Source organism: Lipotes vexillifer, unplaced genomic scaffold (assembly GCF_000442215.2).
Source record: "Lipotes vexillifer unplaced genomic scaffold, Lipotes_vexillifer_v1.1 scaffold402, whole genome shotgun sequence".
In the NCBI taxonomy this organism is placed as follows: domain Eukaryota; kingdom Metazoa; phylum Chordata; class Mammalia; order Artiodactyla; family Lipotidae; genus Lipotes; species Lipotes vexillifer.
In genome coordinates, this window is record NW_006798409.1 from 407,589 (window position 1) to 434,527 (window position 26,939).

The following is a 26,939-nucleotide window of genomic DNA, read 5'->3' on the forward strand; positions in this document are numbered from 1 at the left end:
CCTTTGAAGATGCACAGGCCAGAAAATGGTCCTGGTCATATACACATTTGTTTAATATGATTTTTGGATATAAAGAAACATATTTTCTGCATATGAACTCTAATTCATTCATGAGTGACAACCAATGCCAACTCAGTGTTGGAAAATGAGCGTACTGTGTCCTCACGGCTCCTAATGGGTGGTTTTCTTTACGTTTAATGTCCCTTGAGGTGCCCATCAAAGGTTGCCTAGCAACCAGGAACACCTGCAATCATGCCTCTGCCTGGAGCCCCAGACTCACACATCCATCTGCGTGCCCCATACCTCTGTGTGGACGTCTAACTGACACCTCAAGATTACCAGCCCGCAATTAAACTTCTGGTCTTTCCCAAAAAAACCCACTACAAAGAGATACTACGTGTTCCAGCCCCATTCCTCCATGCTGTCCCGTTGACTTGGAGGTGAGCAAAGGCCACGTTTGTCCATCATGAATGTAATGTAATCACCTACCATAGGGGAAGGGGTTTTAAGTAGCAAAAAAAAAGTCCAAAAGAGAGAAGGTCTGCATCACCTGGTGCGGTTGCCTGCTGACACGTTGTTCTGGGACGCTGGGTTCAGAGGACTTTGCAGGGAGAGAAGCAGTCTCTGCAACAGCAAACTGATTTTAGAGTCACAAGTGACCAAAACCACACTACCTATTCTAACAATTCCAATCCATAAAGAAATACCTTTGCTTTTATGTAGTACCCCTGGCATCAATAATCTGTAACCACAAACGTTTTTTTTTTTTTTAAGTTTACTTGAGGTTACATATTTTTAGAACTTTATCTTTCTAATGAAATTAAAAACATAGCAAAAGGACTCAAAATCGATTCCTTTCTTGACAGCTTAGTCTCATCCAGAGACAAGATGAACCCATAGCTTTAATGGCTCATCGAGGGAAATAAACACAGGGGAAAAAAAGGAGCCAGAGAGGTTCAGTTTGGGCCATGATTTGGGCCAAGCTACTCAGTTAATCATATAAAATAGTAATGAATAAATATTCTATCACAGGAAATTCTGCAAGAGGCTTTGATCAGATTATCAAAGGAAACTGCCTATGCTTTGTGGAATTCTTTTAAATCCGAAGCATACAATTTGGAATGTACATAGGAGACAGCCACGGAAAAATGGAAATTATGGGGTTGCCAAGAATAGAGTCCCAATCTCAGCGAACAAAAGTTTTCTAGCCTCTCGGTAAGAATCAATTAACCAAAACTCTATCTCTGGAATTTGTTTTGCCGGCAACTTGTGAGGGCCAGTCTCCGTCCCCAACCGCTAAGGGGTAATTGGTACCACCTCTCTTTCTCTCAACTGCTTTCAAAAGGATCTTGGTTCAGATACTACCCTTGTCCCTCACTAGTGACAGCGGTTTCAGAGACACCCCCCGTTATGACTGTCAAATTGAAGAGGAAAAGATTTCTTGCTGAATTTCAGACTTAATTGAAGTTTGGGGGCAGTTACCCTCAATGTATTCAAATGCCTCTTCACACACTTGAAGGTAGAAGCATTTTTTTAAAAAGAGAGAAAAAATTATTTTTAAAATTATTTTTAAATTTTAAATTTTAAATTTTAAATTTTAAATTAAAATTATTTTTAAAAAACTCTTAGATTTCCACCTCGATTTCTTTTAAACTTTAGACAAATAGGTGGGTTTTGACTGCTATCTTCTCCTCGAATATTTCTAGCTCTGCAATGTCTCTTTCTTCTAAAACTTACTCCCCAAATAATGACCGCCAACCACTAAGGCAGCCGCCTTCAGAAGCCGGTGTTTGATGGGTCAGCCTCTCTCCCGACACTTTCCCTTCCAGATCTTTCCGCTGCACCCGCCTGGCCACTCACTTGTGGTCCTCGGGTCATCTGAACTGTAGCCATAGTTTTCATTCCCGCTTTTTAACTTTGTCCCAGAAGTGTCTTTGTTTGTCTTCATATTTGCAGATTTCCTAGAATTAGACCATTTGAAAAAGCCAAATGTTAATCAGCAATGGATGCTCGTGTCTCACTACTCCACCCAGAGCATTCACACACGATGAACTCACCACAAGGCCGAAGCTCAGGCACTGGCCTCTGGAGGGTGGCTAGCAACGGGATGTACCCTCACAGCCACCAGCACAGCTGTGTAGATGCCCTGTGTCTCGTACACTCCTCTTATGGGGAGAAATGGAACTTTATCATGATAGGTCCATAGACTCCAGTCCCCAGGTGTTTGGTACTCAACTTTCAGACATCAGTGACCAAATAAAGGAGGGCTGGCCAGCTATGACCCACAGGCCAAATCCAGCTCCCTGTCTGTTTTTTTAAATAAAGTTTTACTGGAACCTGTCTGCTTCCATATTGTCTATGGCTGCTTTCCTCTTACAGCAGCAGAGTTGAGTAGTTGTGACAGAGACCATGTGACCCACAAAAACCCAAAGTTTTACCATCTGGCCCTTGATAGAAAAAGTATACCAGCCTCTGAAATAAAGCAAAAATTGGTGCAGCTTCCCAGGGGAAAGAAGTTTGGCGATGGATACCCAAAGATTTTTAAATATTTATGCTTAACCACTAAGAATTGATTATAATAAGGAAGGGAAATACGCAAGGGTATGTGCAAAGATTTATCTGAAAGAATGTTCATTCATGAGCTATTTATACTAGCAAAAGTGCAAACACAGGTGCCCAGCCATAGGTAGGGAACTAGTAAAATAAATGACAATGCATCTCTAAAATGGAATTCCATGCCACCTGTAAAAATTATTACAGGTGAGAACTCTCATACACTGCTGGTAGATGTGTACACTGCTACACCTACTTTGAAAATTGTATGGTAACATCATCTAAAGCTGAACATATACCTGTCCTATGGCCCAGCTTGCACTAATAGATTATACCCAACAGAATACAAAACAGGAATGAGGACTGGTATACATGTCGCCAAAAGATACACACAAGATCGCTTAGTGAGGTATTGCACTTAGTGCAGTAATGTTCGTCACGGTCCCAAATGCCCTTTTAGTGTAAAATGGAAAAATCAACTGCCTATATGCCCCTGACTTGGTATTATATAGTAATAAACCACTGACATTCAATAATATGATCGATCTCACAGCCTGAAGTTCAAGAAGGCAGACATATCACATGACTTCATTAATATCAAGTTTACACAACTCTAACTTCTGGGGATGTGGGGATAGATGTCAGAAGACATGACCCCTGAGGAAGAGGCAGCAGATGATTTCATGGAGGCCTGAGTAGGGGTGGGGGTCCTGGGGGTGTCCTAGTTCTGCGTCACCAGTCCAGGTCCATATGCTTTATGAAAATTAATCAAGCTACGTACTCACGATTTGTGTACTTTTCTATAGTTACATTTTAATAAAAAACTTTATTAAGCAAATGAAACAAAAACATTGCAGGCAAGTATCTGTCAACAGAAATAATCTTCAGAATAGTGTCAAGTGAGGAGAGAAAGATATTAAATGATGTTTATTATGATCCAAATTTCACAAAACATATACGTGTGTGTATCTTGGTGAACACACATGTGTGTAAATATATATGTACTTCGGTAACAGTTACTTCTGGGCAATAGAATTAGGGGTGATTTTAAAACCATTTTTTATAAACTATCTTTATCTTACTTAAAATTTTTTTTCTAAAATAAGCATGCATTTATCCTATAGGAAAAATATATACATGAAATATATATATATATATATATATATATATGTCTTTTTAATGCAGTAGAAATCTGTGAGCAGCTAGAGTTAGCACTGTTGACCCAGTGGGAGGGGAAACAGGTACAACGTGGGGGCCCTAGTGAGCCGCCCCATTTTTCTTCCCTGGGCCCAATGCACTTGGATCTAAGGGTGAGAGCTGCACACAGACAAGAGCTCAGGCCCTGAGCAAGGTCAGCTGGTTCACATTCGGACCCTTCCATTCTCTGGACAGGAGATACTGAGCACATTACTTAACCTCCCTATACCCCTCAGCTTCTTCATCTACAAAATGGAAAAATAGTCTCATAAAATCATTGGGAGAATTAAGGAAGATAACCTCCACCAAGTGTAAAATAGCCTGACACGCATGCTAGGCACTCACGCTAGATCTTACTGTCACTACTTGTGTCATGATTATTATTGCCATTGTTATTGCTGTTCTCTACTCATTGCCTTGAATAGCTGTTGATCACTGTACTACGTTTTGAAATCACCTAAGATCCCAGAGAATAGAATTGACATTACACAGTCAAGAATGACAAACAGAAGAATTCAGACCGCCACCCTGCTGGTGATAGCAATTGAGAGAAATTCCAGTATAATTATAGAGGTCAGTTTTCCTTCCTCCCCTCTTGCCCCAAGTCAGGCCCCAAAGGAGGTGTATTTTCAGATTGCTGCTTTGTGGCATCCTCAGAGAAAGCGAACCATGTTATCACCAGGGAGTGACTGGGGTCGAGGGAAAATGGATGGTATCTGTTACATGATGATTACATACATCATCCTTCACCACATGTAGCCAGAAGATATTTTAAATCACAGCATTTCACATATTAAAATTATCTAATAAAATACTGAAAAGTAGACGGGGTTTTAACACCCCCAACAAAATCACCACTGTCTAAAAATCCTTCCCCTGAGTGCATTTATAATTATGTAAATATTGCAGACATTGAAACTGGCTTTAGTAAGTGCTTGACATAGTTACCTTAAAAGTGCCTGCAGTTACTTCTGGACAGCCATGAGGATGGCAGGAATTTCTCTGTCCCTCCGCCCTGAACAGTGAACACTCCTAATCTGTCTGCCTGTTCGATTTCATTGCCTTAGTCACCCAGCTGGTCTCACTGTCTCTACCACCCCAGAAATTCCAGCAGGACCTCTGCCTGGTTCTTTGACATCCTTGAAATGGCCCTCACATCTCTAGCCTTGACTCAAAGCAGGATGGCCAACAGTCACAGTACAGAGTGTCCTCTTGTGGAAAGAGTTGCGAATGCCAGACACCAACTAAATTCCACTCCACTTTCCTAAGTGAGTAAGTGAAACTTAGGCAGTAGGAACCCACCTATTTTATTCTGCAATTAATGTTGCCCTATGAGTTTGTGATTGGCATATGTGTTTTTCAGAGCTGTCCCTTTTTAGTACCTAATTTTGAGTAACATAATCCTAAAATCCTACAGCTCTGTGTGTCTGTGTTGGTTGGTTTTCATTTGTTTTTTATTTTCAGAAAACTGATGTGATCTCAAACTTACCTTATTTCACTTTGATAGCTAGATTCTGAAAAAAAAAAAAAAGGAAGAAAATCACTTTAGCAAAATCAGGATAGTTATTCTGAAAATAAAATCTCATCAATTTTTATAGGTCCCCTGATTTTAAATACTCACATTACTGAGTGTTTGTGATCCAATAGATATTAAGCTTCCCAACAGTGAACTATCAAATGACTTCCAAGCTTAAGGAAAGCAGAATTCGCTATTCACTATCATAAATATAAGTATTTGTGATACTTGGGTACCTGAAATATAGTAGGTGCCCAGTATGTACTTAGTGAGTACTGAATCTAATTTCTGAGGTTATAAAGACTCTACTGTTCACCATGAAGAGGTACTCTGTGTTCCCAGTCTGTGCTGTCAGTCATTCAGTACTTACCTGTTCAGGCACCATGCCAGTGCTATGAAAGGTGTTATTTCATCTAATCATCACAACAACCCAAGAGGTAGGTGTTAGCATTATCATATTTTTAACAAACTAGATACTATTACAAGAGTACAACCATGTCTTTAACAGATAAGGAATTTCATTGCTTCAGCACTATATTTCTTTTGTTCTGAAATACATTTTCAATCAATATGTACCAATGTTATCAATTCATACAGTTGTGTCCACACCCCAAAAGCTCTCATTAAATTGCTGATGTTTTTAATCAATGGATTCTTGGACTGGAGGGACTCTAGCATTTCACAATGGGGAGTAACACACAGCAGCCCCCATCTATCTGGCACTAGAGCCAGTGTGCTTTGCACTTTTACCATCCCATCTAGGGCTCCTAAGTATCAAGCTTTATCAAGATCAAAAATGTATTCATTTTCCTTATTTTTTGGATAATGTTCTCACTTATTTGCAGTTCTGACAACATCCGCTGATTCACACCTCAGACTGAACCTCAGAAGCAATCTTATTTGAATTGAAGGGGAGAGATTATCTAGTGTCCCTCTGGTAATAGAGGAATGTCACTAGTGTTCCTGTGAAGCTTCGATCCCAAAGCCTCCAGGCCACGCTGAGTGGGGTCCTCAGCCATCCTCAGTCAGTCTCCAGTAAACCAGGCAGAGTACTGAGAATTCTCCAGGCACCAACAAAGCAGAGCACCAGAAAATACTCTTTAAAACACTTGCTATTTAATATTTTTAAGCATGGAAATAATTATCATGGGACAATCCAAGTGTTTGCTGGATCCTATACATTTATGTCAAGGTGAAGTGTAGCGTCCATTGTGAATCAACTTTTCAAAGTTAAATGAAGGATAAAATCTAGGACAGATCACCATCACACAAACTTTTATTATGTTAATTTACTTAATTCTCATAACCAATCTATAGGATAAGACTTATCCCCATTTTGTAAATGAGGAAGTTAAGAATCAGAGAATCTCCCTGGTGCACATCCTGTGTGGCCACAAACCTTCTTACTAGGCTGGCGTGGGACAGACAAATATGCCACAATAGCTAATGTCAGAAATAATAATCTGAAGGCAATGAACAATCCTAGTCAGTTCTAAATTAAAATTTAATTTATTCATAGTTTTCATTAAAATCGTGTTTTTTTGTTGTTTTTGTTTTTGTTTTTGTTTTTTGAGTAATGCATCTGTGGCATACAGGGTAACTCCTAGGTAAAAACAAATTCTCGTAAAAACAAATTCCCATCAAATATGGGTCAACAGGTATTTACTACTTTTCACTTCTGTTTCCTAAAGAATAAAGGTATACCACAGAATTAATTCCCCAAGGACAAACCAAACCCATGCAGGAGCTAAGGCTAGACAATTAGCCTAGTTAAGGCTGGACCATGAACTTCACATGGAATATCTCACTAAGAGAACTATTCTGAGTAAAAGAGTTAGGTAACGGTGCCTGGCAGACATGCAAAAAGTGCTCATCGAATGGCAGTTAGTGTTAATAAAATTAAAAGTGCAATTAAACTGACATGTAGCTAAACATCAAAACTTTAACTTTAAGAAAATTAATTTAATATTCAAAATTAAATATTTAAATATTTAATATTTAATTTAAATATTCAGTAGGAGTATGTGGAGGTTTCATGAGAGAAAGAAAAAGATGGACACACACACTCAACACTTGGAAAGTCCTGAGCTGTTCATATGGCAAAGTCCCTGTGGTTTCTGAAATCACAAACTAACTCCAGAATAAGCCCACCCCAATGTTGATGAACCCACCCTAATATTAATAAGCCCACCTCTATGTTGGCCTGACCCCCAAACAAGGCCACTCCTTCATATATCTTGGGGTATCTCAAAAGACTTCATTTAGAAGACATGTGTAACTATTTTTATTTACTTTACTTGTACTATTTTTGTTAACAGAAGACCATGTTTTTCTTTCTACCACTATACCAATATTCACCTACAAAAGGAGACTCAGAATTCTACAAAATAGAAAATAATCTTTTGATGTGTTCAGATAGGTGGGTATTATTCTAGAAAAAACATAGCATCTAAATGACAGATTGCGACAGCCTTATGTCCTTGCCAGTAAACACAAAACTCAAATAGTCAGTGTCTTTGATGAGAAAGGCACTGCCTCTTCACCTTCTCAAAGTGTGAAGATCTGTCTTCCTTGGGGGGTTGACTCAGACTCCAGAGGAATGGCTTCCTTTCTTGAGAAAGTCCTTTCCCTCTCTATGAATGGCATGCATTTCCTTTCAAGGACTCTAAAAGCCAATATATCTTTTGAAAGAGTTGATGAGCTAATAAACTGCAAATGCTTGTACCAAAAGTTCAAAAATATATATAAATCTGTACAAACAACAACAAAAAAATTACCTTCTTTCCCTCTCCTGGAGACACAGCAGCAGAACATTATAATCAGAACAATGATCAGGATCAAAAACAATGACAATGATACTGCAAGTAGAACTATGGCCCAGGCAGGCAATGATGTACCTGGTTTATCAATACTGTCTGTAAGGTAGAAAGGAGAAAAACATATATTTTAGTGATGCTTGCCACTGTCAAGGGTACGTAATCACTGATTCTGTCACACTATAAATTTAATTATGTTTTCCAACAATGTTGTAACTATTCAATCTGCTACAGCCAGATGTCAAAGGCCAAGTTCCCTTCAGTGTGCTTAAATATTCAATGCTCTACAGTATTTTTCATTACAGTGTTTATTGCTGCCAATAAATACCAGCCTAGTAACACAGTCCAAGCATTCTCTGGTTAACTCCTCTAAAATTCCTGGGAGGTGAATAATCTGGGCTGGGCCATGACTCCCTGAGGTTGGAACAGTGGTTTCCATGCTCTGACATCCTTTGCTTATTCAAGAAATGCTTATTGACTGGATATAAGCCCAGGAGTGGGATTGCTGAATCAAAACTCTAATTTGAAAAGATACATGCACGCTTATGCTCATAGCAGCACTATTTACAATAGCCAAGACGTGGACGCAACCTAAATGTCCATCAACAGATGAATGGATAAAGAAGATGTGGTACATATACAAAATGGAATATTACTCAGCCATAAAAAAGAATGAAATCATGCCATTTGCAGCAACAAGGATCGACCTAGAGATTATTATACTAGGTGAAGTAAGTCAGACAGAGAAAGACAAATATCATATGATATCACTTATATGTGGAACGTAAAAGAATGAAACAAATGAACTTATTTACAAAACGGAAACAGACTCACAGACTTAGAAAACAAACTTATGGTTACCGAAAGGAAAGGGGATGGAGGAGAGATAAACTGGAGTTTGGGATTAGCAGATACAAACCGTTACATACAGAATGGATAAACAACAAGGTCCTACTGTGTAGCACAAGGAACTATATATTCAATATCCTGTCATAAACTGTAATGGAAAAGAATATAAAAAAGAATATATATATGTATAACCGAATCACTGTGCTGTACAGCAGAAATTAACACAACATTGTAGATCAACTATACTTCAATAAAATAATTTTTTTAAAAAAAGAAGCATTTATTGAGCAGCTACTTCTGGACAAGACTGGAAGGATGACCTTGGTTCTCATTTCCATGTCCCCACCCATGGAGAGTCAAAGCCCAGAGGAAATCAGAACAAACAGAAAGAGTCACTCCCAAAGGAGCCTAGTGCAAGTCTCCACCCCAGTGCTACCCACACCTCACCTGCAATTCGCTTCTCTTCTAGTAATTGCCAGTCACACGGCTCTCTGGGAGCCACCTTCCTTAGTGTCGACTTTGCCCTCTTGTTCTATCCAGTAGTCATGGAGGTGGGAGAGAGGAAGGATCAGGTGGGGCAAGGCAAGCAGGAAAAAAAAGAAGCCAGGATATCGCTTGCTGCTTATTTTGTTCAAATCTGTACAGAGATTAATGGACATATAACTGAGACTCTCACCTACTCTCACCTGTTTCAAGCTACGGCTCATCACCAACTTATTTTTAGGAATGGAAACAACTGTGACACTTTTGAAGTTCCTTTCATCTTATTTACACTAATGTGTCTAGTAGTACTTTAACAATGTAAAGGGTTTTTTCCCCCAGAAAGTAATTGCAATGATGTGTCTTACAAGTTGTTGATAGCAAAGACATTTTCCTTAAAGAGTTTTGACGTACACTACTTTAAATAGGGTGCTGAAATAGTGATTGTGCAAAATACATTGTACTAATTAAGCAAGCTAGAAGAACTAAGAAAATTTGTGATTGTTATGTTAATTTCTGGACCAAATAAAAAAGTGCAGTCAAAAAAAAAGTGGGGGGGGGGGTAGAGCTGGGGAGAGAAGGAGAGAGAAGAAAAGCCATTTTGATTTTTCATAGCCATGTCCTAGCTGTAACTTTCTACTACATATCATATGGCTGTCTAGATTCAAATTTAATTTAATTTAAATTATATACAATTAAATACTCAGCACCAGTCACAGTGGCCACATTTCAAGGGCTCAGTTGCCACAGGTGTAGAACCTCACCTTCATCAGGGAGTCCTGTGGGACCACGCCGCCTAGGCATGGGCTGTGGGAACTGCACGGGTATTCCAGACAGCCCTCATCCAGCATTTCACTTCTCCTACTGAACCACGTTGAAGTCAAACCACATGTACATTAGTCAGCTTAAATGTGAATTGCTACTCAAGAAAGTCTGTCACTCTACCCTGAGTGCGTGGGTAGCATCTCAGTGTAAATTTGTGCTATTTTATTAGATGCTAGTCATTAGAAAGGTATTAAAACAACAGACTTCCTATGAAGGAAGATAGGGTTTGCTTTTAAATCAACGGCATTACCGCACTTTGGAACTAGAGATATAGCTGGAAAATGTCTCTTGGATGTTCTTACTTAGAGTTTTCTTTGAAATCATAGTTTCAAAGTTAAATCCTCAGAATAAGTTGCAGGAATGGTTAGAGATGATCACAAATGTTCTGGTGTCGACATCTGGTTGCTGATTCATTGGCGCGCAAGGATCCCACTGCAGAATAATCCACAGGCTTATCTCAAAGCAAGTGCTAAAATCCAGGGAACTCTGTGTTTTGAAGAACTATGTAATATAAAAAGATATTTGTCTTTTGCCCTTTGTGCAAGGCTTGTCTGCATTACCTGCAATGGTTTTTATAGTTCCTTCTTTTTTTTTAACATCTCACATTCGACGCCATCTTAAATGTCTATGAAATTGACCACTCTCGGGTCCATTCTTCTTACACTTCTGCTCCTATCTAAATTGGACTTAGTCCCCACAAGGACCATGTCTTATTTTCCTTATACTCCAAGCACCTGGCACATATTGGACACCTTGAACAAATGAATTGATAGATGGATGGATAGATGGATGGATGGTCAGATAAAAGAGGCTGAATTTCCTTCTGACTCTACACAGAGAAATCTGTACACCAGGCAGTCAGCTGCCTCTGAGCCAGACCTAGGACTCACCTTTCTCCCATATTAAGATCCTCAGACAAGAATTACAGGACTTTAGAAAAGTCAGAACTAATGCCATCTATCTCCGCATCAGTCACCATTTTTCTGAGGTGAGCTGGGACTGATAGAAAAGAAAAGAGTTACCCTCCAAAAAATGAAGTGGGAAGGAACAGGATTATACCCTTCCCATGTCCCATACATGCAGCTTTAAAACAAGCCAGTCCCTAAATTGGGAGACTGGGATTAACATATACACACCCCTGTATATAAAATAAAGAACAAGAACTTACTGTATAGCACAGGGAACTATACTCAATATTTTGTAATAATCTATAAGGGAAAAGGATCTGAAAAAGAATATATATACATATATATGTATATATATAACTGAATCACTTTGCTGTATAACTGAAACTAACACAACTGAAACTAACACAATTCAATTTTAAAAAATTAAAATAAAATAAAATATAGTATATGGTCCAAAAACAACAAAACAAGCCAGACCCTTCACATCCAGAGAGTAATATGGCTCATCCCTTTGCTCCACAGAAAACAGAATCCCAAGCATCTCCTGGAATGTTTATTGTGCACACGGATTCAGAGCCCACCTCCCGTGATGCTGAGTCAGGGGTCTGGAATTGGTACCCCAGGTGTTTCTGATGCAGGTGGTTGGCAACCCACACTTTGAGAATCCCAAAATGCAGCCAAAATGTAAGCACCACCCAAGCAACCTGCCACATTACAGGGCACCCCTATATTCTCCCTCTCTCTGATGTGATGATAAAATTATTAAGCCCAGAACTGCATTTAGGATATTCACAATCAGACCACTCTATGGAAGCTTCCTGACTGACAGAGACCTTTGGGCTTTGCGTCAGTGGAACCAATCAAATCTCATGGCCACATGTCCCTGTGCTCCTTTTGGCCTTGGGCTCACTCATCGGTAACAATTCTCAACCCACCAGGCTGTTCAGAGACTCGAGAGATGGGGGTCAAAGTGCAGAATGCTGTAAAGTCCAGCACATGTGTTCAAGATTGCTGTGGTCATTTTAATTCGGTCTGATGAACTCTTTTACAAACTGAAGTTTGCAAATAATAGGAGCTTTCATAGTAAAAGGGAGCCAGCTGGGGTTAAACATTAAGGTCTGGCTCAACATCCAAGAGACAGGCTTGAAATTCTTACTGGAAAAAGTCAACACACTGTTGACCTACTCAGACCTTCTCTGTCAGGGGTGTTTCCTCCCCTGCTGGAGAAAACTCTCAGTGTGCCAGCTTCTGTCATCTGAGCCTTGGCATAACAACTTTCCTCTGATCTTGCACAGAGGCAGCCAGCGATCCCCAGGGAGGGCCTGTTTAAAGGACGGGAGGCCACCTCTCTGGGGTTGGGGACAGAATCAAGAAAGAGAGCGGGTGATGTTGTGCCCTGCCTGCCCCTCATGTCCCTTAATTCAACCACCAAGTTCAATGAAGTGATGCCTGAACTCATCTAAAAGCCCCAGGCTCTCACCAAAATGGCAGCCACAGGGCTCATTCTTTGCTTCCACTGGGGGTCAAATATCCCACGGAGCTTCCTACCTAAGAAAGACTTAAACCCTCTACTCCAGGGGAACCCAGAGAAAAGTGTGGGTGTGCACTGTGAAGAGATGTAATTTAGGATTGGAGCTACACAGAAGAACCTTCCTTACTTTAATAATAACTTTTAATTTATCATAGAGTACTTACATATATGTACACACACGCATATATATCATGGGTATTTTTGTTTAGCATGAGGCTAATTTTTAAATGAGCACCTTTACAGTGGGTTGAAAGAAAAAGAAACAATAGTCATATATTGATAAAGCAAAAATCGTGACAGTGGACAGAAAACAGAACCTTACAATGATCTCATCCATGACCCAACCCCTTCGTCATGCAGATAAGACACTCAGGATAAAGACTTGGTAAAAGGGTCAAGGGTGCTCAGAGCAGGAAAGCCCCAGGTGCTCTCACTCATGTCTTTCTATTCTGCCATGTTGGGTTCCAATCTGGAAGAATCCTTCTGGGGAAGTTACAGCCCACGTCTTAAAGGAAACAGGGAATCTAGGTGGACACCAAGCCTTACTGAAGGGTGTGGGTGTGATGGTTCAAGGTGAATGGCAGATTTGCAGGCGAGGATAGGTATACTATACCTGAGAACCCACAAATAGTGACTAAGGAAGGTTATCTCCAGGGTCAACACAGCTCGCCTTCCTCCCTACGTTCCTTCACACAACTACATGCACGTAGGGGCTGCATGACTGGATTTACTGTGTGATTTTAATCTCAGCTCCGAGCTTGTCTTTTTCCCATCTGTGAAGACAAGGAAAATAGTGTTTCCCAGATGCTCTCATAGGAATGCTCAGAGTTTTAAAAGGGCACATAGAATTTCTCAAAACCAACTGGATGACTACAAAATGTCACCACCAGCATGGGCAAAGCATGCTCCTGACTAGAAGGGACACAGGAGATCTCTGAATCCATAAAATAAATGATAACCATCGCTCACTCTCCTGTCCTGTGGGCTCTGGGATGGGGACTGTCCTAAGTGCTCTCGGTGTTTTAACCCACTTACTTCTCACAATAACAACTATCCTATAAGGTACGGATTATTACTATCTCAGTTTCCCAGATGAGGAAACTGAGGCACAGAGAGGTTTTTCACTTGGGTAAAGTCACACTGCAAGTAAGTAGGCAAGCTGGGGGTTGAGGCCAGGCTGTCTGGTGTCCAAGTCTGTGAATAGTAGCACCTGATGAGGCTGGGTCAGGAGGCGGGGCCTTGGAGAGTTTCCATTTCAGTAACCCCTAATCCTGACTGCTCAGTAATTTGGGAGCTTTTCTTTATTTATTTTTTTATTTTATTTTATTTTTTTTGCGGTACGTGGGCCTCTCCCCGTTGTGGCCTCTCCCGTTGCGGAGCACAGGCTCCGGACGTGCAGGCTCAGCAGCCATGGCTCACGGGCCCAGCCGCTCCACGGCATGTGGGATCTTCCCAGACCCGGGCACAACCCCGTGTCCCCTGCATCAGCAGGTGGACTCTCAACCACTGTGCCACCAGGGAAGCCCTGGGAGCTTTTTTTAAAAATGCCAATTCCCAGACACCACACAGACCAAGTAAGTCAGAACCTCTGGGGTGGGGCCTGAGAATCAGCATACATGTTAAAGCTCTCTTGACAGGCAGCCAAGGAGAGGGAACATCTGCCCTATGCTCCTCCCCACCTCATTTCACGGGCAAGAAAACTGAGCCCCGAAGGCCAGTGACTTGCCCAGCATCACACAGCTAGTGCCAGAGTTCCCACCAGGACTGTCACTCCCACCACTCTTGTCTGCTCTCGAAATGACCACATCCCACAAAACTCAGATCGTACCAGGAATCACTACAGTCTGCAAGGTGCTCGTGTGTCCGAAAAATATGGCTTCACTTTCACAGTTCACAGCGTACACACTTGTAAGTACGTAGAGAAAACAATCCAGACGACCAGACAGAGGACTGAGGGACCTTAGCTCATGGTAGGCACAATGGGGGCCTTCGCCTTCTAGCTGTATGTACGTCTGTGATGCTTCAAGTCTGTACTACCGCTATAATAGAGAAAATAGACTTAAAAAAAAAAAAATTAGCCTGCGACCTTTCAATATGCTTTTCTTTAAAGAATCAATGTGTGTAATACAACCTTTTGGCTTGAACTCACTAGACTTCCTAAGCTGCCACTATTATTCTTCTTTCAAGGACTTGCAAGGATTATTCCGGACATGAGCACAAATTCCTTTGCACTTTCAGGAATGAGTGGCAGGACTGATGTTTCTGTCTGATTCCTGAAGAAGCTTGAACAAGCACAGCCTCGTGCATCTTCAGCTCTTTGTAAACGTGGCTTTGCTTCTACGAGCCAGCTCTCCCAGCCAAGGCAGTAACGAGGACTTCAGATACTAAAACCTGCATAAAACACACAACGGGCAGCCAGCCACCAGCTGCTCTCTATCTTGATGAATAATTTAGAAACAAATTACCCTTCTCCAAATGAGTCCAATAAAGTCAGACTCATTGCAACACACCTCTAACGCTCTCCTCTGTCAAACTGTCTGTGACTCCAGCTGCCGTAATTAAGGCCACTCACTTCACTGGTCCCAGGCTAAGAAGAATTCAGCTGAATTAAACCCCATCACGGGAAACCGAATGTCCCTTGCCCTTCCCCTAAAAAGAGAAGCTTTGTAGGCAAGCTAATATCCAAATCCATTTCTGTGAGGCATCATCATAGACCAGAGCTCCTCGCTGCATTATTGCCTTATTACCTTGTTAAAGTGTGTGGTTTAAACAAATTCATTCCATTTGGTGCCAATGGAACTTTTTTCAATCTTCCCTTTCAAAGCCTGGACCACACTTTTTCATATTTAAATTGCTTAAAAGCAAGCTGGGTTGGCTCCTTGGAGAGCTGGCTGATTCCAGACTGGAACAGGGGAAAGGTGAAGAAAGTTTGGAACATCTTAGTGAGCCAAGAGGAAGGAGAAAAGGGGATATATGTACATATATAGCTGATTCACTTTGTTATACAAGCAGCAACTAACACACCATTGTAAAGCCATTATGCTCCAATAAAGGTGTTAAAAAAAAAAACAAACTAAGAGGGACACATCGGAAGGACAGCAGAGCCAGCCGGAAGGGATTCCCACTGGCCGAATCTGGAGGAATCTGAGCGTCACAATGAGTAACGATGGAAACAAATCATAATGTATTGGATAAAAATGCGTCGGTACTAAAACTGTAAAATTTTTTTGAAAAAAGAAAGAAAGAAAAGGAAGAAAAGAAATGCCTCTTCTTTACAGAAGAATGCCAAACTAATAAATATAGAAAAATGATGGAACCAGAAAATTCTCTCTTTTATAACCACTATAGAAATAAGTGATTCAGACAACGACTTATCCATGAATGCAAATGTTATTATGTGAAATACTGTCAAGAAACAAGATATTCACACAGTATTTGTAGATCAGATATTAATTATAAAGGTCAAAAAGGTACCTTTACAATGGAGAAATCTGGGGGACACCACCTTACCCAAATGATCAAACTTATTACCAATAATAGAGAAAATTAGCATCACATGCCCACATGACATTACCCATGTCTTGCCAAAAATATTTATCCTCAATCAAAGTATGTTGGGAAAATTCAGACAAATCCATATTGAAGGGTATCTTGCAAAAATGGTCTGGATCCTTCAAAGATGTTTATATCGGGAAAGACAAAAAGTGGGGGAACCACTGGACGTTAAAGGAGACAGAAGAAGACCTGACAGCCAAAGGCAATGCATGGCCTTTAACTGGATACTGGTTTGGGGGAGAAAAATCTAGAAAGGACAGTCGGGGAAATTTGAATATGGACTGAATATTGTATAATAGTATTGTATCAATGTTAAATTTCCTGACTGCCAACTACATTGGGGCTATGTAGAATGGCCTTGTTCTTATGATACACATGCTGGGGTATTTAGAGGTAAAATGTCATAAAATCTCCAACTAAATCTCAAATGGTAAAGGAAGGAAGGAAGGAAGGGAGAAAGGAAGGAAAGAAGGGAGGGAGAGAGGAAGGGAAAGAAAAGCTAAGAGAGAGAAGCAAACATGAGAAAATGTTAACATCTGTTGTATCTAAGTGAAGATACATTGGTATTCATTGTACTATTCTTGCACCAACTTTTCTAAAGGTTTTTTAATTGTCCAAAATAATAAGAAAGGAAGCTAGGTTTGAATTCTAGCTTCATCTTCATATACAGTCTTGGTAGGAAATCAGCTAAAATCCTTTGAATTTAATAAGCTGAAATAAGTTAACCTCGACTTAAAACCGAAGAAAACACAGATTTCTGTGTCCTTTACCCTCAAAGACACTGATATTCACCAGAACCAGGTCAAAGCTCTGGCAGTCTGAGTCCCCATTCCTAATGGCAACAACCAGCTGGAGACTGTACAGCTGCTCCGTGTCGATGGGGATGCTGTTTGGTTCCCAGCAGGCCCCTGCACTCTGTCTTCTACCTGACATGTGGATTCACTCATGCTTTAATTTCTGTTGTCTGCCTGGTCTCTGGAGACACCTGAGTTGGAGACAAGGGCCAGACATCAGGAGTGCAAGCTTGTGATGGTACTGCAGTGGGGATCAATCCCTGCAGTGCAAAGCTCAGGATGACTGGCGCTAACCACAGCTTAGGCTCTAAATGGCTTTTTACAGGTTCACAGAGACATCATCTGTTATGCGGTGAATTGTCTGTCCCCAAAATTCATTTGTTAAAATACTAACTCCTAGTGCCTCAGAATGTGACCTTATTTGGAAACAGGGTTGCTGCAGATGGAATTTAGTTCAGATGAGGTCATAGGGTGGCCCCTGATCCAATATGACTGGGGTCCTTATTAAAAAAAGGAAATATGGAGACGAGCCACACATACAGGGAGAACATCATGTGAAGATGAAGGCGGAGATCAGGTGATGCAGGGGCTACAAGCCAAGGGACACCAAAGATTGACAGCCAACCACCAGAAGCTGGGGGAGAGGCTTGGAACAGATGGGTCCTCAGAAGGAACCAACACTGCCCACACCTTGATCTTGGACTCTTAGCCTCCACAGCTGTGAGAGAAACCATGTCTGTTGTTTAAGTCCCCAGTCTGAGGTTACAGCAGCCCCAGGACACTCACAAACCTTCCAGGGCTGCTCACAGGGGGAGGGCAGAGTGGGCGGGTGAGCAGATTCTAGAGACACACTGGCGAGGCCACCTCTGCCGTCTACTATCAACGTGGGCAAGGTCCAAACAATGTGTCTCTGTCGCCTCATCTTTACATCAGGAATAATAACAGCATCCACTCATAAGAAAGTTGTGTAATTTGGTTAATATTTGAGAACTGCTTAAAACAGTGTCTTTAAAGAGTAGATATATGCACATGTATAACTGATTCACTTAGCTGTACAGCAGAAACTAACACAACATTTTAAATCAAGTATACTCCAATAAAAATTTTTTTTAAATAAAGTGAAACACTGAGTTGGGGGAAAAAAACACGCATCTTAACTTAATAAGAGCTATGTAGTACTGTTTTTTATTTTTATTATTGTTATTATTAATCTTGCTATGGCTGTAACTTTATTCCAAACTTTGGAAGATCTAAGAAGTGTTTTCATAGTGGGAAGAGTTTTGGACCAAGGGAGAAGTTCCTCCTGGCTTCGGGATCCCTTTGTGCCATCAGCATAAGACCTGGAATGGAGTGTAGTCCTTCTCTGGGCCTCCCTTCCTTTCCTCTTTTGTAAAATGAAGGCATGAAACTCAGCCCCCACCCCTGTACTTTCTAGTTGGCCCAGGTGGCCTTCGAGGTCAAGCAGGTTCAGAGGCCCCATGAAGGTGTGGTCAGAGTTTGGTGTTTCCCAAGGACCCTGCAACAGATTTTCTTCAGGATCTAAACTTTAAATTTATGTCATTTTGTGAAGTTAAAAAAAAAAAATAGACCTGGTACTTTGAGATACACTGTGGATTTGCTGGGTAAAAAATTGAGCCCTCCTAATCCCACTAAGATTGGAAGGAATCCTTGAGAACGTGCATGACCTCCTCAGATACTGAAAGAGCTCACTTCCTTGGCCCAGGGGATGGGATCAGACAGGAACAATGAGTGAAAGCTAGAGAAAAACATTGAATTCAAGTATTTACATCTGACCTTGATGCTATTTTATAAGTAATTGTCAAGATTCTCAATGGTTGTCATATGTAAGTAGAAAAGAGAGAAGCACTTGAAGACAGAGTTTTAAAAGTGAAATTACAAGGTCATGAAGCTGACACAAGTCACTTGTCTCCATTACCATCCCTACCTGAGATCAAGATCACTGTGTGATTCTCCTGGGCATCACTGATTAAGCAGCACAACATACAAAATGTAAAGCATGCAATAATAATCCACTTTGTATAAAGCAAAATGTCTTCACTTACCCAAGGGAGGCTGAACCACAGTAAGATTTACAGTTACAGACTCGTGGACGTGCAGCCGCTTCATCTCAGCCACACACGTCACAGTGCCATTGCCCTGCGGCGTCAGAGCCAGAACGCTCACTGCACTTTGAAGGTCCTCAGGCTCCCGGATGGAGTAATAGCTCGAATGGCTCACTGGAATCCCAATCTCCCAGGAAAGACGTGGGAGTGGGGTCCAGCCCAATGCGCGGCAAGTCACATTACAAGGCTTATCCTCCATGACTACTAGACTGCCTTCAGGAATGAACAACCGCCCCATAACTAAAGAAGAAAAGAGAAATGTTTGGAAGGAATGATCATGCTTCTCGGTGACAGATGTTTTTAAAATTTTCCTTCAGATTACATTGCATGAGCACTACCTTCCCGAGCACAAATTGACTGTGTCTGTATCTGGAAACATTAACTCAGGTTTGATCTGTATATTTAATTTATACCTGTCAGGTTCACAGAAGAAGGGGAGGTGGCTCACGAGAAAACATAGATTCCAGAGAAAATGAATAAATAAAAATCAGGATCCAAGGGTATGAATTACATGGGAAAGAGAGGGCGGATGTGCCCACCATGGAGGGCTGCACAATGTCTGCAGTGGAGTTGCAAACTTGCCCTGGTCTGCCCTAGGAGCCAAAGCAAAATGGGAAACAACCTTTACATTCTTTTCATCGTAAGGAGAACACATCTCAAAGTTTCATGGGAAGCAAGTCTCTCCTGGCCTTTGGTCAGTCAGATTCATTTTATTTTTGAGTCACATTTTTAAGGATAATTTCCTATGGTATTGCCTTAAAGTATTTTTCTAGGTACAAATTAAATAAAAATCTAATGTAATATAATTATAGAAATAACTACCTTAAATTCTGTATCAGAATATATTACTTAGATCACTTATTTTAAAGTTTTTAGTAAAGACACGCTTGCATATGCCAGGGTTCACACTGTAAATGACCCATCTGAAAATAGCACTTGTATTGCTAATATTACTAAAATAACCTGAGGATGGTCCCCGGTAAAAACACAGCGTTAGTGAACTATACAGACAGTGAAATATTCAGTTTAAAATACCCTAAAACGCCCTGCCATGTAATATAATGGAAAGAACACTGGACTAAGAATCAAAAGATCTGTTCTCGATATTGGCTTTCCCACAAACTTGCCATCACCGTGGGTAAGTCACTGAAATGTTCAGGCTCTCTGTTTACTACCTGGTGAACAAGATGATTTAACAAGATCAGTGGTTTTCAAACATTTTGGTTTCAGTAACTTTTATACTCTTAAACACCACTGAGGACTCCAAAGACCTTTGATTTATGTGGGTTCTATCAATATTTTCCATATTTGAAATAAGAATTAAATATTTGCTTATTTTTTTCAAACATTTGTTTTAAAATAACATTAATAACCTATTACCTGTTAATATGTATTTACATATTTTTATGAAAAAATCTTTATTTTTAACCCAAAATAAATTAGATGACATGTTTTCTATTTATGCAAATCTCTTTAACATCTGGCTGGATTCTCATATCTGCTTCTGCCTTCATTCTGTTGCGATATATTGCCTTCTTTGGAGTATATGAAGAAAATCTGACTTCACACGGATATATGGTTGGAATGGTTAGGAAGCTTTTCAGATAATCATGGATATTCTTTGATACAACTGATACACCAAAACTTGACAAGCAGTGGTTGCCTAAAGGTTAGTTACACTGTGGAAACTGAAACCGTATTAAGGAACTTTCATGCTGTTACATTAGAATCCATTGCTCTAGATGGCACTTTGAATGGATCTTTTACCCTTTCATGATTTTGTATCATTATACATCAGTCATTTGGAAAACGCCGGTCCACTGAGTTATGCAGACCTTCCCAATGTACAGCGGGAAAATCCCTGTACACTCATGACAGTGAGTGAGAAAGGCAACTAAAATCTTAGCATTACCATGGAAACAGTCATGACCACAGAGACCACCCTGAAAGAATCTAGGGGTTGCCTGGGAGTTTCCAGACTGGACTGAGCTGGATCAGCTCTGAAAGCTCTTCTTACTCTGAAATGTTAATTTCCAGTTATTCCTTTCTTGAATAATGCCTTGGAGCAAGTAAAGCACCTTAGCTATTTCAAGGATCACTGTAAACGCAGCAGTGAGAAGAGAACAGATTTGTCCCTTCAGACTACAGGATCTTGTGTTTATTCTTTTTAGTTCATTCATTGTTCCATTGATGAAGAGGTTTAAGATGACAGAAACTGGGGGTAGGGGGCTGGTATTGCTTCAGTTAGTAACAGTTGATCTTGAACTCAAGTCTTAGTGGCCTTCAAAACACAAGAGATCTAGAGTTTGGTGTGTGATTAATTGGTGTACGGGCAAAAATACAGCAATCTGAAGCATTTCCTTTTTCAGTATTTGTGATCCACCTTTTCCCACTGGCTTTCACAAAGGTCATCCAGTGGCATGACAAGCACTTTACACAGGGTGATGAATATTCATGTAGATTTTGGATGACTCAACATGGAGTTATGTAAGTTCTCTTTCTTTTTCTTGTGGATACATGGTAAGGAAAAAAACAAACTTTAGAAAATTCACTTTCAAAATAAACTGGTTGCTTCCTCTTTTTTCACGGTTCTTTTCCCTCGAAGAGACCCTGTTGCCCAGAGAACTTTTGTTTCTCTAAGAGCAAAGTGCCATTCAGCCCAGTGCAACCAGGGTAAATGGATGGAGTTCTGTCTCGATCTATGGGTTCCTTCCACGTGACCTTGAGGAAGACTTTAACTTCCCTAGATTCTTGTTCTTCCATCTGTGTTAAAACCAAAAGCTGCAGTAATTACCAGCATTTAAAAATGCATGTGAGGGGGGCTTCTCTGGTGGCGCAGTGGTTGAGAATCTGCCTGCCAATGCAGGGGACACGGGTTCGAGCCCTGGTCTGGGAAGATCTCACATGCCGTGGAGCAACTAGGCCTGTGAGCCACAACTACTGAGCCTGCGCGTCTGGAGCCTGTGCTCCACAACAAGAGAGGCTGCGATAGTGAGAGGCCCACGCACCGCGATGAAGAGTGGCCCCCGCTTGCCGCAACTAGAGAAAGCCCTAGGACAGAAACAAACACCCAACACAGCCCAAAATTAATTAATTAATTAATTTTTTTTTTTTTAATGCATGGTAGGGGTATTCAGACAACTTCATAGTTGCATCTTAGGAAAGATGCTATAAAACCACATGGATTTATGAATCTGATATGCCATAAGCATAGCAATAATAAGTCATGCCTTTAACCCTGTTTCCTTGATTCAGGGGTGCCCTCCACCTCTCTTGCTTCCCCACTTTGCCTGTTATCTACAGACCTTCAAGGCACATCTCGTATGGCACCTGCTCTGTGGAGTCATCCTAGAAGCCTTCACTAAGTCTCTCATCTCCCTTCCCAATTTGAAACTTACCTTGTCTCCCTCTCTTTGCACTTGCCAGCATCTACATTGCACCACTGTTATTCATGCACTTGCATTATCTACTCTTCTTGTAGGATTCTTGAGAGCAGGACTGTGTCTTATTGCATTCACCTTGAGTCCCCCTTAAATGCCTAACACAATGGCATGCTCCTACTGGGAATGCAACAAATAATAGCAAATGACTTTATGGGCATTGCTATGAACCAGGTGCTGTTCTAAAGGCTTTATATAAACCTACTCATTTGATCCCACAACTGCCCTATGATGAGCAAACTAGGACACAAGGTCATTAAGTAACATGTCCAAGGTCACACAGTTAGTCAGTGATAAAGCTGGAACTTGAACCTGGCAGTCAGGCTCCCACCTCTGTGCTATTTACCACTAGACTTCTCTGCCCCACCAGCTTCATTTGCAGTAACTTGAAACAGACAGGGTTTTGGAGTCTTCAAACCATCCCTAGTCATCGTTCCATCCGATCCTCATAGTAAACCTGTGATGTGGGCAGGGGAGCCTTATCCTCACTTTAAAGATAAAGAAATTGAGCCATTTCAGGAGTCACCAAGGTAGGTAACTGATGAAAACAAAACCAGAACTCATATCCTTGGTTCCTTGTCCTGTGTTCTTTCCTTTATACCACAAATTATTAGAATAATAATTTGGTCATGCAAACTAAGCCAATAATCCAGGTAGCTTCACAGAATCACTTATTTAGAGAATATCATTGTGCCCCTAATTAAACCACACAAAATTAAAGACACATAAAAGTAAAGATATAACAATTTGACTAAATTTAAAAATGCAAGTAGAAATAAGTAGGCATGTAACTCCACTGAACATTATCAAATTTGATTTGATAGCAATATGAATATAGACCAAATCATTGGAAATTTCTCCTAAACAAACTAATAAACAGGCATAAGAAAAAATTTCAAAGACACAATGTAGTCTGTTAAAAGAAATGCTGCTATAGAAATCAGGAACTCTAAAAGCTCCAATGCATCTACAAATACTACATAATTACATTTTTAAGGAATGCAAAATGATTAAACTTTGATAAAGATGTTCTGAATCCTTGTATCCTTTTTTTTTTCACTAAGTAGCATAATCTTCAGCACCTGAAAATTACCTTTGATCCCACAACTGCCCTATGATGAAAATGAATAAATGATAAAAGGAAAAATAAGTTATCCATTATTATAAATTTTGTTTACTCTTTTATTTTCTCTAAAAGACTTGGTAGGGCTTAGTGAACACACACCTTTGATTATAAGAACCACTGTGGGCAGGAAGAATAATAGATTAGGGGAATTCAGCTGGAAGAGGAAAAAGTTAAAGCATGATTCAAAGTTGATAAATGATGTCAGGCAAAGAAATAGAGTCAAGTATATGAAAAGCTAGAAAAAGGGCAATGATCGTCAACTCTCTCTCTAAATCAAAGACAAGTGACTGCAACTGGCCCCAGAATTCCGGGATGTACTTCCAGAAAAGTTATTAGTACTGAAATTGGTCAGATGAAAAAAGTGATAAAAGCTGTCTCTAATAGTTTTAATAAGAAAAAAAGGAAAGGAAAAGGAAAGGAAGGAAAAGGAAGAGGAAAGGGAGAGAAGCAGAAAGAAAGAAAGTAGAAAGTCAGTGAGGATGGGAGGAGAGAAATAAACACCTAAAAACAACAAACACTAGCCAGTTCAGAATAGCTGTTAAGCTGAAGGCAAGTCCACATATGAAAGAAGGAAGGAAGGCCAGGAAGAAGGGAGAGGGGGAGGGAGCATGGTGATAAGTAACAAAATATCCATCAGTTCAGAATAATTCTAAGCATAGCACCAACTGAAGTTCGACCCTATATGTCCCCATGTACGACATGAACTTCAGAAGGTCCCTTCCAGCCCCCTGACATTTAACCCAGTGAACTCCAAATGCTCCCATTGGAGTCACCTGCATACACACCTTGGACAGAAAGAAAGGCAGATCCGTCCCGGTCACTGTTCTGGAGGCTGCATTTGATTTGCCCTGCATCACTGAGTTGTACGTCGTGGATTATCATCTCAGAGATGAAGTTACTGCCCTCTTCATAACTCATGGCGGTGAAGCGGTCGTTGGTGATGATGGGCTCCATGGGCGTGATGCTCAGAACCACCGTGCCTTTCAGAGCCCACATGATGAGCTTCCAGCCCTGCGAGATGGTGCAGTTGAAGCGAGCCTCCGAGCCCTTCAGCACCGTGACATTCTTGGGACCCTCTATGATTTCATTGCTGGATCCACAAACTAAAAGACAACCAATTTTTCAAGTTGGTGAGGGGATGACTACAGAAGTCGACTGTACAATGTAGCATTTCTGTGTACCAGTTGTGGCCACTGGGTGACCATCCGTGGCTCAGATTCCATGTCCTACTGGTCTCAGTACCAGGTCTCCCAGTAGCTCAGGAGCTTCCAGTGGACATGAAGCCACACACATGCCCTCCTTTCCATGGCCCTCTCCCCAGTCCACAGTCCACAGAACTCCCAGTGGGATTGGGACTGGAGGGAGCAATGTCCCTCCTCCACCTCCTGTGGGATGTTACCTTAAGTATCTGACCCCAGCCTGTCTGGAGAGCTACCACTAGCCTAGCTCTGTGACTTCAGGCAAGTTTTTCAGCCTCACCATGAAGTGAGAATCTTCCTCCCAGTGAAGTAGGAAGGACAGGTGATTTCCACCTCAGAGGAGATCCCAAGGCTAAAAGGGGGAAGTGGAAAGAAGCTTCTCTTTGTGTAGAGGGTGGAGACCCCAGGTTGCCATGGCCATGGTCCACTGCATGCCCCCTGCACCCTTAGGATGGAACTGTCACTAATGCCACACCCCACTTCCTAAGGACGAGAAGAGATATGTGGGGGAGACACAGAGAGGGAAAACACATAGAAGAATGTAGGAGAAAGTGATCCCTCAAGGAGAACCCTGTGGGGATGTAAAGGATGCAGGAGAGTGGGATCCCTCAATGGCAAGACTGGGGGGATGCATTTGGCAGCCTCGTAGAGAGTCTTAGAGCATCTAGTGTTGTGTTTAAAACTCCAGCGGGTGGGCAGGTAGTTCTAGAGCATAATACTGTGAACTCCAAAGTCCTGCCTCCCTGGGAAAGTTTTCACACTTCTCCTTGACCACTCCCCTCACTGCACAAGAGGGACACTAGTACTGAAACCCAGCAGAATGCTACAGGGCCTTCCCAGAGACAGGCCCTCCCCTCCCCTATCCCCCTTGCTTCTTGTTTGTAGAAAAAATTTAACCTCTTAGACCTTCCCTAAGTTCCAAATAGCAAATTTAACCAGAGAAGTGAGAAAATGCAGAAAAAAAGGAAAACAGTCAAACAAGACAAAGTAATAATAGTTTAGCCATAAAACAAAGTCAAGGACACTTACCTCCTCCTCTAGGGCTATAGATAATATCCTGAGCCATATTCTTGTGCTGTTTTGCAGATACTGAAACCCCCACCAGGTGAAAGAAGTTAAGTGCATGCTGACCACAAGCACATAGACTCCAGACCAGTTGGAACCAGAAGGCTGATGATGTTAACTCCTGAAATACTACCCTGTTATCTCTCCACTAACTAACCAGAAGAATGTCCATGAGCTGTTTATGAACCCCATGACCCCCTCCCTCACACTGCCTTTTGAAGCCCTTCCCTGAAAGCTATCAGGGAGTCTGGGTCTTTTTAGCATTGGCTGCCTGTTTTCCTTGTTTGGTGCTTGGAATAAACACTGCACTTTCCTTCACCACAACCTCATGTCAGTAGACTGGCTTGGCTGCATGTTGTGCAAGTGGACCCAAGGTTGGTTAAAAGTACCACAGGAACTAGTTTTAAGAACCAAATGAGACGATCCACATAAAGCCCTTAACATGACCCTCAAGCACTCAGTAAGCAGTCACTACTACGTGGCGTACAAGACAAACCAAGAAAATCATAGAGGAAAGTAAAATGTTTCCTTCAGACTTCTCACAACATTCTACCTTTTGCTCACCAGATGAACTCTGACACTGGTTTTAACTGGAAAGACAACTCCTAACTGGCCTTCCCCAAGGAGGGCATCAAGACCTCTCCAGCTCATGGGAACTCAGTCAGAAACACTCAAGATGGAGTGTGTTCTGCACCTGAAGAACTCAAGAAATCTTTCAGCCATTTAGGACTGATTTTCTTATCACCCCAGAAGAGCGAATTGGTGGTCAGAGTTTTCCTAGACTTTCCCATGTTTGTAATAATAATGCAAAGTAGAACTTACAGAGCAATTGATAATCTCCAAGATTTCTCATCTGTTACCTCTTACATTTTAATGCTGAGGAAATCAAGACCAGCAACGTCTCAGGACCTGTGATCACAGGGGTGGGGCTGAGACACAAACTCAGCCCTTCCCACTCTGAG

The 26,939-nt window shown here is 41.2% G+C and overlaps 1 protein-coding gene across 1 annotated transcript in view; it reads right to left on the reverse strand.

The window, feature by feature from the left end:
- IGSF5 (immunoglobulin superfamily member 5) overlaps positions 1-26,939 on the reverse strand; it is a 40,415-nt gene that overhangs the window by 6,801 nt on the left and 6,675 nt on the right. Inside the window, exons 3-8 of the mRNA XM_007470502.1 lie at positions 24,499-24,816; positions 19,088-19,387; positions 8,044-8,181; positions 5,240-5,264; positions 1,861-1,961; positions 551-624 (exon numbers count right to left, since the gene is read on the reverse strand). Coding sequence (XP_007470564.1) covers positions 551-624; positions 1,861-1,961; positions 5,240-5,264; positions 8,044-8,181; positions 19,088-19,387; positions 24,499-24,816 — 956 coding nt within the window. The remainder of the gene's footprint in view (positions 1-550; positions 625-1,860; positions 1,962-5,239; positions 5,265-8,043; positions 8,182-19,087; positions 19,388-24,498; positions 24,817-26,939) is intronic.